Source organism: Podarcis liolepis (assembly GCF_965112155.1).
Source record: "Podarcis liolepis genome assembly, chromosome: 15".
Taxonomy (NCBI): domain Eukaryota; kingdom Metazoa; phylum Chordata; class Lepidosauria; order Squamata; family Lacertidae; genus Podarcis; species Podarcis liolepis.
In genome coordinates, this window is record NC_139566.1 from 40,418,420 (window position 1) to 40,430,919 (window position 12,500).

At 48.3% G+C, this 12,500-nt stretch overlaps 1 protein-coding gene across 2 annotated transcripts in view; it reads right to left on the reverse strand.

Annotated features, from left to right (window-relative positions):
* The window catches only part of TMEM132C (transmembrane protein 132C), a 268,800-nt gene that overhangs the window by 64,265 nt on the left and 192,035 nt on the right, over positions 1-12,500 (reverse strand). For both annotated transcript variants that reach the window (XM_083476414.1, XM_083476415.1), the window contains exon 4: positions 7,973-8,159. In XM_083476414.1, the coding sequence (XP_083332540.1) occupies positions 7,973-8,159 (187 nt within the window). The remainder of the gene's footprint in view (positions 1-7,972; positions 8,160-12,500) is intronic.

Here is a 12,500-nt window from a genome sequence, read left to right on the forward strand (position 1 = left end):
CAATCTCTCCCCCTGCATTTTCAAGGCTTTTTTTCTGAAATGGGAGCAGCCAACCAGCAAGACAGAGACAAAGTGTGTGTGTGGGGGGGTGTTATTTGTCTGATCTCTCCTGATTCCTGATTTGTCCCCCTCCCTCCCTGCATGGTTTCTGATGAACATGGCTGCTGCCAACCAGTAAAGCAGAAACAAGGAAATAAGGAAGTATTGATGCTCGGATAACTGAATATGCTGTGTTTATACTGAGGTTTGGCATAATTCTTTACATGCATATGAGTGCATTTTTGTGTAGTGAGCTAGTGGAGAGCAGGACCTGCGTGTACTAATATCACTGCAAACAAAAACTGTCTGATACTAAATACCTTTGTGCATCAAGAAACAGTCATAATTTAAATAACACTACACACCAGTGAACAACAACAACAATCCAGATAATAAATGATACTGAACAGGAACCAGCAAATACTGTCCAACATTAAAAAACTAAAAAAACACACACACCATTGTACACCAGTGACCAAACAGTGTAATTGATTATTGTCAGGGAACTGCCATCGGAGCTAGAGGCAGAGGGAAGGCTCCAGAGGGATGCCGGAGAGGGTCCCAGTAGGGAGAGAGGCAGCCCATCTGCTGGGGAAAGAAATCAGCGTAACACCAGTGGAGAAGGGGGACAGATGGGGGAATCGGAGAGGAGGCTCCAAGACTCCTCGCCGGAGACCAGCGGAGAGAGTACGGGTACTCCGTTGCCCACACCCTCCCTGCGCAGAAGACTTCCGCGCAGGGAGAGTAGGAGGAGACTTGGCGTCAAACAACTTTTATGCTGGAAAAGGTTCAAGAAACGCCCACTGACGGATTCTGCCAGCGACTGAGACAGTCACGATGCTGGAGGCTGTTCAGTCAGAAAGGGTTTAACCAGGTAACCTCGCTAGCAGTGGCGGCAACTTACGCACGAGCAACCCCTAAATCCATTACAATTATCATCAAATGTCAGATTCTGGGAATATTCAGCGAATATTCAGAGAATATTCCAATATTCCAAAAAGGAAGGTGCAGGTGAAAAAGTTGCTGGGGTCCCTTGAAGTACTATCCAGTTATTCTTCTGACAAGGTGTTTGTTTCAGAGAGCCAGAAGTCCAAATGCTACCTTTTGATGCTGTTTCAAAAGCCTTAAACATTTCTTGCTGAGTGTTCCAGGAAGCAATCAAGCAGTAGGCTGCCGAGAAGCACCTTGATTCTGCCAAGCAGTAATTAATGAGGTCCTTAAGGGGTTTGTATGATGACAGCAGAAAAATAAATAAATAAATAAATAAATAAATAAATAAATAAATAAATGCACTAATGAGAAAGAACGCTTTATCATAATGGAAGGGAATGGCTGAGGGCAGGATGATAAATTCACTGGGAATTTTTTAAGCCTCAGCAACATAATGAGTTACCTCCAATGATTTAACAAATAAATATTATTTTTTTTAAGAAGGAAAAGAAACAACCCACAAAAGCTTTTCACTTTCACTTTGTTATCTAACACATGTTTTGCCTTGCTGGCTCTTTCGTTTACAATTCATTATCTAGACAAATTCTCATCACCAAGGATGTTTGGTCATTATGTCATTATGGATATTTCCTTGCCGTGACTCTCAACAGCTCAGCATCAGAAATTACTGGAAGAGAGAATCAGAAGTGAAGAGGAAAGGATGTCTTCTGTGTAGTGGCACCCACTTTTTGGAATTCCCTCCCATTAAGTATTAGGCTCCATCTCTGTTGTCTTGTTGGCAGCTGAAGACCTTCCTCTTTCAACAAGCCTTTTAATCAGAGACCTTTCCCTGCCTGCATCTATACTTGAATTGTTTTTAAGATAGACTCATAGAATTGTAGTGTTGGAAGGGACCACGAGGGTCATCTAGTCCAATGCCCTGCAATGCTGGAATCCTTCATCCAACATAGGGCTCAAACCCATGACCCCAAGATTAAGAGTCTCATGCTCTACTGACTGAACTGTCTTTTAAATAAGTTTTTATTATTTTATTGCTTGCGTTTTTGCTGCCCTGGGCTCAGTTGGAAGGAAAGGTGGGATATAAGTGAAGTCAACCAACCAACCAACCAACTAACCGACCGACCAATCAATCAATCAATCAATCAATCAGTATCCAGGACTTCCTCTGCAAGCGCAGAAAAAGGATCCACCCTCCTGACTGGGTCATTTGCCATTCTTGCATGGTGATGATGTAATTGCCATGTATTAGTGAAGCCTTCCCCAAACTTCACTCTAGAGCTGGGTTCTTCAATCTTGGTTTTTCAGATGTTGCTTGACTTAAACTCCCACCAGCCCCAGCCAACACGGAGAATGGTCATGGTTGATGGGAGTTGTAATCCAGCATCACTTGGGGATCGAACGTTGAAGAGCACTGCTCTAGATGTTGTTGGGGCTCCAGCTCCCATCAGCCCCAGCCAGCAGGGTCAACGGTCAGGGATGATGGGCACTGGAGTTCAGCGACGGCTTCAGGGCTTGGGGAAGGCTGAACCAGTGTACAAACCTCAGTGGCAGTCTAACTACTTGAAATTTTGTCTAATGCAGTGGATAGTATGTCAGGCTGAAATCCCTGCTTCAGGCATGAAGCTCACTGGGTGATCTTGGACCAGTTACTGTGAGCCTACCTCACAGGGTGGTTATGAAGCCAAAATGTGTGTGTGTGTGTGAGAGAGAGAGAGAGAGAGAGAGAGAGAGAGAGAGAGACCTTGGATGGTCTGGAAGGATGAGGTATAAATGCAATAAAAAAGCCACTTACTGGTAGAAAACAACATGGCATCAGCAATTCAGTTGAAAGATATATGAGAATAAGCGATGGTTAAGAAATTGATGTAATTTGAAGTAATATTATGTTTAAATTAAGCAGTTCAGTATTTGGAAAAATATTTAAAGTTTGGGACATAATATTTAAGAACTACAAAAAAAGAATTGAAATAAGGTAATAAATTGCTGCTTATAACTTTATTATTAAGAACGCAGGAAAGGGAGATGAGAGGAAGTCCAAAGGTTATGGAAATTTGATCTATGAACAGCTGTTTTTGTTGTACTTTTTCTATTCTATGTTTAATTTCTTGTTGCTTTCTGTCTTTCTTCGTTTGTTATATTGTGGTGATGGTATTATATATGTTTGCTTTTCTTTTTTCTGTTTAAAAATTTGCAATAAATATCTTTTTTTAAAAAAAGCCACTTACTGGAAGCTGGGTGGAGGGGGCAAGTATAGTTTGGATATTTGCCTTCCCATTAGGTCTGAGCATCCTTGGATGTATCTCACATGCATGTCTGTCAGCAGCATCTTGGTCCTCAGACTCTGTAATGCCATGGAATGTGGCCCTTTCCACAATGCTTCTAGAAAATTGTTTGAGGAAGGTCTCATTCTGCACAGCAAGTGATCCAAAAGAAAAACAGACTCTCCACTCCCAGGTTATGAAACTGCTCACCCCTTTCACAAATACTTTGAGAAAGGGTCTTCAGGACCATCAAAGTGATGCATCCCTCTGTTGCTAGGTTGTCACAACACAACACGAGGCATGGGTAGGAGAGAGGGAAGAGACAGTCTTTTCCTGGACTGGGCTAGCCTTCTGTGGTCTCCAAAATCTCTGGCAATCCTCCTCCCTAGGGTCCTTTCAGCTGGAGTCACCAGGGATTGAATGTAGAACCTTCTACATGCAAAACATGGACTCTACCACTCTGCTATACTCCCTCCTTTCCTCTCCAACCACAAAATCTTTCGCCACCCATAGACATTGCCTTATTTTCACAACTGCCTGCTCTCTTCCTAGAAGTTGGAATAATCATGCACATTCTGTGACATCGCTGAAGCCCAGACACTGATGGGGAGGAGTTGACAAGTAGGGGTTTGTTTTTTTAAAAAAGTGCTTATTACGTATATATGGTTTTGTCTTTTGTATTTCACACTGAAACTCCAGCAAATGGTCTGCGTTCTTTCCATGGAGCCATGAGCTTGTCTTGACTGTCCTCCAGGAGGATTTTTGCAGCATTTCTTCTAAGCCACAGCTTGACAACCAAGAGGTAAAAATGATACTTAAGCCTCCGTATGTAGCGGAAAAGACAGTGATACCATAAGCCAGCCCAGTCAACAGAGCCCCCACGGGCAACTTTACAGCTGCTGTAGCAGCATGAGCAGTAGATGCTGGAGAAACTTCAGAATCGGCCAGAATCGAGATGAGCCAGGCTGTTCTCGCCACAGATGCTGCTTGCTTGTGAGCGACATCACGGAGCGATGCTTTTCGATCCGGCGGCTGCCAAGTGCCGCAGCCACCATATGTGCCCACAGTTGCTGCCTTTGCCTGCCAGATCAGAAGGAAGGAGGATAAGGCGAGGGAGCCTTTCTCCCCAGGATGCAAGGAACAACTGTGACAGCTGAGATGTCTGAGCCAGTCTGCAACAGAAACAGGACTGGGAAGCTGGAGGCTGAAAAGGGGAGGGATTTTCAGGACTGCTGGGAGCTGCTACTGCTCCACACTGTTGCAAAGCAGCTTTCATCAGTGAGGTGTGATCAGTTTCCAGCTTAAGGGCATAATAATAATAATAATAATAATAATAATAATAATAATAATAATAATAATTATACCCCTCCCATCTGGCTGGGTTTCCCCAGCCACTCTGGACGGCTTCCAACAAAGTGTTAAAATACAGTAGTCTGTTAAACATTAAAAGCTTCCCTAAAGAGGGCTGCCTTCAGATGCCTTCTAAAAGTTTGGTAGTTATTTTTCTCTTTGACATCTGGTGGGAGGGCATTCCACAGGGCAGGTGCCACTACTGAGAAGGCCCTCTGCCTGTAACTTGGCTTCTCGCAGGGAGGGACCGCCAGAAGGCCCTCGGCGCTAGACCTCAGTGTCCGGGCAGAACGATGGGGGTGGAGACGCTCCTTCAGGTATACTGGACCTTCTGGGCAATGTTTTGAGGGGCGTATGCCAGTGATGAGTGAGGCCAGAGGCAAAAGTGGGCAATAGGCTAGTTTTTACACACACTCACACAACCATCTCCATCCTCCATCCAGGCAAGCAGGAGGCATTCAAGGATACATTCCAGCCTGGCAAAAGTGCTCAGGTTGCAATGCAAGGCCAGAGAGGGGCGTGGCCTAGGGAGAGTTCCAAGGGCCAGAGAGAGAGGCTTGGAGAGCCACATTCAGGCATTCAGAAAGAGTGTCCCCACCCGTGCCAAGATGCAGTCTGTAGTGGTGTCGCCCATTCACCTTAATGAAAATCGACCCAATTCACTCTTCTCTTCTCAAAGCAATATACTAATCTTCAAAACTCACACTTCTCCTTATTTTGCCATGCAGTTCTTTAACCCAATGATTTGTAGAATAATGCATATATTAGGGAAATGTGTACATAATAATGCATACATTGGTAAAAACGCTTTCACACTAAGATACTCATGAATTTACATGAAGACTTAAAATAAATCAGAAATTGCTACGGAAATGTAGGAAACTGAGTGGAAAAATGGGAAACTGAGAGAAAGCAAATTGACCGTCCACCTGTACTCAGAGTTCCACTATTTCATTCTACTGCATCAGCAGGTCTTCCACAGGCCCCACTCTGTTCTAAATTTCCAAAATCTAACTTTGAGGGGAAAACTTGGTACATAGCACAGGGGACCTAAATTTTTTAATATAGAGTTGGCAGCACTTAGCTTGCCTGAATGCACAGAGCAATTCTGACTTCTTAGCAGATGGCTGCATCAAACTTTCCCTTTGACTCTATCTTTCTCCCTCTGTCTCACTGTCTCTGTGATTCCGAACAAGGATATTGCCAGGTAATCAGCTCGGCAGGAGATTAACGTTCAAATGAAGAAGAAATTTTTTAAAAGAGCCCGGCTGGAACAGCAAAGCTAAAGAGAAAGCAGGGAGCTTTCCTTTATCTAGTCATATCCTGCTAGCAAAGGCATTTTTTTTTTTAACCACTGGCACATTATACACCTGGATTTTATCAGTACGACACATTAGAGCTCCCGCCATGCCTTATCACCAGGCATGGCACAGAAACAGATGCACTCAGCACTAAGAAGGTGTTTCAAAGCACATTTTTAGTAGGTGTCCTCATACCAGGCTGCTGTCTGATTTTTATCCCTTCCTCTCTTTTTTTGGACCAAGTACTATAAATCACAATTGACTTTCACCAAGAGATGGTTCCTGAGCTGCCCAATAACATCAAGTAGTCTGAACTGCTTTTCTTTCTGTAATCTAACTGGGGCTGAGTCAAAACTATTCACAGTTATTCCACAAACTTTTCCTCCCATCAAAATCACCCCTTCTTTTTCAACCACTCCCTGCCTAGAATTTTCTGTTTTGCCTGTTTGGACACAATGTCATCACTTGCTCTCACCTGACTTTGCTCACCCCCAGTAATGTCACTGTGTAGTCAGAGCTGAATGGCTATGTAGTATTTGTAATGTCTTCCCAGTGCACTGACACATGGGCAGATGCAGTGGCCTAGCATGGGTTGCCAGCACCCAGGGCAAGGCAAGCATTGCACCCCCTAATCTTGTATGGGGTGTCCCCTGGAGGCAACAGGTGGACTCTGCTGTACCCCTGTGGTAACCGCTCTTCAGATGGGTCACCTGCCACCTGCTAGTCCTCTTGTCCACCATTTCAGCTCTGCAAGCTCCCAGTAGGAGTGGCAACTTGTGCTCTCTGGCGGGCTTGGTGGTGTCACAGGAATGCTAGAGTCCCAGCTGCAGCAGGCATAGTAGGATGGTGCTGGAGAGCAGGTAGAGACACAAAGCACATCCCTTCCCTGACCACCTCTCATTGGCTGTGCAGCGTGAGGGGCTCATGTGAGGTGGGCACTGGCGGGTTCTGGGCATGCCGGTGGCTCTCCTCTCCATGCTCCTGCTGCTGGGTGCATGTCTCGTCCAAGGACACATGCCAGGAAGGAAGCCCTGGGGAAGGACTGGCATGGGCTGGGAAAAAGTTTGGGCTCTGCCAGGCAGGAATTCTACCCCCTCCAGCCCCAGCTGCAAAGCCAAAGGTGCCTCAGAGCTGCTGCCTCCTGGCCACCAAGTGGGAGACAGGAGTCTCACAAGAGGTCTTGGCACCCACCCCGTGTCCCTGTGGGCCTCTTCAGGAGAGAGCAAGCAGCTTAGACAACCCATAAGTCCTCTTGCTCACTCATTGAAGGAGCAAACAGGAGAGAGCATGGCCGGGCATGGGGCTTTATCTGAACAGCAGTGCAACAGGTAGAGTTAGGGGAGGGGAGGGGAGGGAAGAGGTGGGAAACGTTGTCTTTTCTTCAGCACTTTTCTTCAGAACAAGTTATCCATCCCTGTCATAAGGTAAAGGGTAAAGGGACCCCTGACCATTAGGTCCAGTTGTGGCCGACTCTGGGGTTGCGGTGCTCATCTCGCTTTATTGGTCAAGGGAGTCAGCGTACAGCTTCCGGGTCATGTGGCCAGCATGACTAAGCTGCTTCTGGTGAATCAGAGCAGCGCATGGAAACACTGTTTACCTTCCCACCAGAGTGGTACCTATTTATCTACTTGCACTTTGACATGCTTTCGAACTGCTAGGTTGGCAGGAGTTGATTGAGCAACGGGAGCTCACCCCATTGCGGGGATTCGAACCGCTGACCTTCTGATTGGCAAGCCCTAGGCACTGTGGTTTAACCCACAGCGCCACCCGTGTCCCTATCCCTAGGGATACCATAAAATGCAGACTGGATTCTGACTGGGGGAGAAATCAGAAAAAAGCCACAATATCTTAATCCTCTTTTTCTCAAATGTTTCTTTTTAAAACCTTATTTAATGTCAGGATAACATGGTGGTAGTGGGGAGCCATGTACCCTGAGCTGCTTGCGAGCTAGGCAGAATAAAATAAATTATTAAATTGCAGTACTCACCGTGAAAGAAGCCTCAGAATAAATAAATGGCAATAAAAGTAAATTTTGAAAAGGGCTATGTCTGTCTACGTGAACTCTCTTACCATCGCCAATGGAACAATCCCGACAAGATCCTTCTGGCAAATGAAGATTTCAGAGAGGGCTGGGTCTGTTGTCCCCTTTCGAGGATATTCCACCTGCCAGGTGATAGGCTGTGTTCCGGAAAGACTGCTGAAGCTGGCTATTTCAAAGTTCAGCCGCACCACCTCGCTGAACATATTGTTATTATTTCTGGAATAATGGCAGGGGTGGGGGGTGGGTTTGAGAGAAGAAAAGCAAAAAAGGCATTCAATTAAATAGATTGGCAAACATTGTATGGCCAAGGTGAAAGTTCACATCAGGAATGAGGAACATTTTTCAGCCTAAGGGTCACATTTCCTTCCATGCACCCTTGGAGGACCAGAGATGAAAGTGGGTGGAACAACATGTGCAAATCTGACCTTTGGACAGTAGAGTAGAGTAGCTTCGGCACACACTCACATACAGTGGTACCTCAGGTTACATACACTTCAGGTTACAGACACTTCAAGTTACAGACTCCGCTAACCCAGAAATAGTACCTCAGGTTAAGAACTTTGCTTCAGAATGGGAACAGAAATCACACGGCGGCGGCGCGGCGGCAGTGGGAGGCCCCGTTAGGTAAAGTGGTGATTCAGGTTAAGAACAGTTTCAGGTTAAGAACGGACCTCCAGAACGAATTAAGTGCATAACCAGAGGTACCACTGTACTGCTCTTTATTCTCCATCCAGACAAGCAAGAGACATGATCAGAGTTGAAGGACACATTCTAGCCAGTCAAAAGCTCTCAAAAGAGAACCAGAGAGAAAGTATATCTGGGGAGGGCCTGGGGCCTGAAGAGAGTCCTGAGGGTCAGATAGAGAAACTTAGACAGCCTCATTCGATGCCAGAGCCTGTGATTCCACACCCTCTGCTTTAATAATTTGAACATTTGATTGGAATTCACAGGAGCTGGGATTGAAAACAGGGGCCATGTCTTTGAGAAAAGAGTAGCAAAATGATATGGCAAGTTCTTTGGTGGTGGGTGGCATACCCCCTTAACTTCCTTCTTTTTGCAAGCACCAACTCTCCCTCCCTATTAATTTGCATTAAATTAATAAATGTATTAGATATAAAATTAAAACTCTCAGAGAAAGTTAATCAAATCACCTTAACTATATGTAGGAATACAAATCATCATAAAATGTTAACAAACCCAAAGGTCATACGATAAAGAAGTAAAATGGTTGCATGTTGTCAGGGGTTTAGGAGCAGAAGCACGGGCAAGGGAGGAAACAGAGAGCGAAGGGGAGGAGGCAGAAGAAAAGATGAGTGACGACGACGACCCGAGATCTCCTAGTCTTTCCAGTGAATCAGAGGATTCACAGAAAGGAGCACCAGTGGCGAGGGCAAGGGGGGAGTCTAGGGGGGCACCCCAGGAAGACAGAGCCAGAGAGGACTCAGGGGGGAGCAGCTGGAAATCGGGACCAGCGTCACCGCCAGGAAGCAGGGAAGAGGAAGGGAGCCAGGGGGGAAGCGCTGGCAGCTCACCACAGGAGGGAGGACATGAGTCAGGAGTGGCCACACCTCCACAGGAGGGAGGACATGAGTCGGGGATGGCCACACCTCCATCGGGGAGCGAAGAAACGGTTGAGAGGAAAGTGGAAGGTTGGGCGCGCGCGCCAAGTTCAAATGCAGAGGAAGGCGGCGCAGTAAGCAGCCCCGAAAGAGAGCCAGGTCCTAAAGCCCGGCGCAAGGAGGCAGGAGGGTCTGGGTCAGCGTCAGAAGAATCCCGGAAGGAAGAAGCCCCGGGGGGTAGAGGGACCCAGAGGAGGACAGTCAGGAGGAAAAGGTGGAGCAAGGCTAGGATATTAAGTTGGTGCACACAGGGCGGAGACTCAGACGGAGCTTCGCCGACCTAGCTACTAGGCGTAGAGTTGCGCGCAGCAGCGTGAGAATGGAAACTGTAATTCAATAAAGACTTTTACTTAATGACCGCTGGCTAGCGTGATCCTCTGTGAGCTAGGATCTTCAAGCAGCTCTGACAGTAAGCTCCGTCTGCACTTGTGGGCATCTACAGCCTCGAGGAGGGGAGAGACACAGGTGCCTACTAGCAAGCTCACGAACGGCAGACGACATGACGGCTGAGCAGCAGATAGAGGAACTCAGAAACGCGGTGGCACAACTGAACGCCGAGGCTCTAGCATCCAGGAAGAGGGAGGAGGAAGCAGCCGGAGCCTGCAGGGATCTCCAGGTCAGGTTAGACGTGCTGACAAAGCAGACACCCCGGCAGGAGGGCATTGGGTTGGCGAGACGGACAGGCGGGCTGGTCTCTCACTTCGATGGGAACTTGCAACAGTATCCCAACTTTAGAGCCGACGTACTGTGCGCACTGCAACTGCTGCATAAAGACTTTAGAGATGAACAAGGGAGAGTGGGGTTCATCATGTCCCATCTGCATGGGGATGCGAGAGCATGGCTACGCAATTTATGGAGAGATACGGATCCGGCGCTACAGAATGCAGATGCCTTTATTAAAGCAATGGATGGGTGTTTTTTATCAAGTATTGACGTGGATCTGGCACGGAAGGAGGTGCATGGGCTGAGACAAGGGAGGGCCAGCGTCAGGCAGTACCATGCCCGCTTTTTCGCCTTGGTCAGTGCCCTGGAATGGGACAGAGATTCGGCTCCTGTAAGAGACCTCTTTTGGGAGGGGCTGCATAACTCGATTAAAGATGAGATCGCCAGGGGGGAGAGACCCCGAACCACCCAGGAGGTCGTTCAGAGGGCACTGGCAGTGGGGCTGAGGCTGGAAGGACGTCCGTGGAACAGGGACGAAGGGCGTGGAGGGCGCGAACCAGCCGGGGGCCCCTCCTTCTTTCCCAGGGAAGCAGCGCGGGCGCAATCCACGCCTCCGCCAGGAGGAGGAGCCGAACCTATGGAGGTGGGAGGTGCAAGGGCTCAGTCAGCAACCAGAGCCCTAGCACCAGCAGCAGTGAAAGCGAAGCCTCCTAGAGGGAACAGGAAGTGTTACGTCTGTGAGGAGCCAGGGCATATGGCGAAAGAGTGTCCCCAGAGGCCCCACAAGCTCACTGCAGCCTCAGCAATGGTGACTGCAGCAACACAGCAAGGAGGACCACAGCAGGGAAACGAGGCTGTCTGGCTGGAGGAAGAGGCACTGGGGCCCAGCCAGACGTGTTAGTGACGCAGTCCCCAGCGATTTTACAGCCCGTGAACCCCCTCCCGCCCAAACCAGTAGTGAGGCTCACAGCGTCTCTCCAACTGCCCAATGGAATCACCATGGACGTGCCAATCACCATTGACTCAGGCAGCAATGCGGACTTTATAGGGCAGGACTTTGTCGACAGGCACGCTGTGCAGTTGCTGCCGGCCACACTGCCCCTGCAGGTTGTCACGGTGGATGGCAGGGAGCTGCTCGGGGGGCAAGTGGTGAAGCAGACGCCACCAATGGTGATGCGACTTGGGAATCACAGAGAAATCATCAGCTTCAACGTCACTCGACTATCTGACACGCCCATTGTATTGGGCATGAGTTGGCTGGACAAGCACAGCCCAGCGATGGCTTGGTACCAGAGGCAGCTGACCTTCGGCTCTTCCTTTTGTGCTGAACACTGCATCGTGCCCAGGCAGGAAGGAGAGGAAGAGGAGTCACAGCTGCTGCTAGGCACGCTGCAAGCGATTCCACACAAGTACGCTGAATTTTTGGAAGTTTTCTGCGAGAAGGAGGCAGACAGGCTACCCCCTCACAGACCATATGACTGCAAAATTGACCTGCTGCCGGGGGCGGCGCTGCCTAAAGGGAAACTGTATTCCATGTCAGAGGACGAACTGCAGGAACTCAAAGAGTTCATTGACCATAATTTGCAACGCGGCTTCATCCGGGAGTCCAGGGCAGTGGGGGGCAGTCCCGTATTCTTTGTTAAGAAGCGGGACACGCCCCAGAAAAGACTGGTAGTGGATTACAGGATTTTGAACAGTCTGACTAGGCCATCGGACTTCCCCATGCCCCGTATTGACGACCTCCTCGCAAAGGTACGGAAGGGCAGAGTGTTCACCAAGTTGGACCTGCGGGGGGCGTACAACCTCATTCGCATGCGGGAAGGAGATGAGTGGAAGACAGCCATGTTCACGCCACTGGGGACCTACGAATATAGAGTTATGCCTTTTGGATTGCAAAATGGCTCCCACGTTTTTCAAGCGTTTATGCATCACGTGTTGGCGGGACTTCTCTACAAGACGTGCGTCTGTTTCTTAGATGACATCCTGATCTTTTCGGAGTCGCAGCAGGAGCATGACGGACACGTCAAGGAAGTGCTGAGCAGGCTAAAGCAACATAGGCTCTACGCCAAGCTGGAGAAGTGCCAATTTGACGTGCCGGAGGTGGATTTTCTGGGCTACAAGCTGTCTGACAAGGGGCTCGCCATGGACAGCGCCAAGGTTCGAGCAGTGTTGGATTGGAAGAGTCCGCGCAACCGGAAGGAGGTCCAACGGTTTGTCGGCTTTGCGAACTTCTATCGCAAGTTTATCAAGGGCTTCGCGATGCAGACAGCGGCCA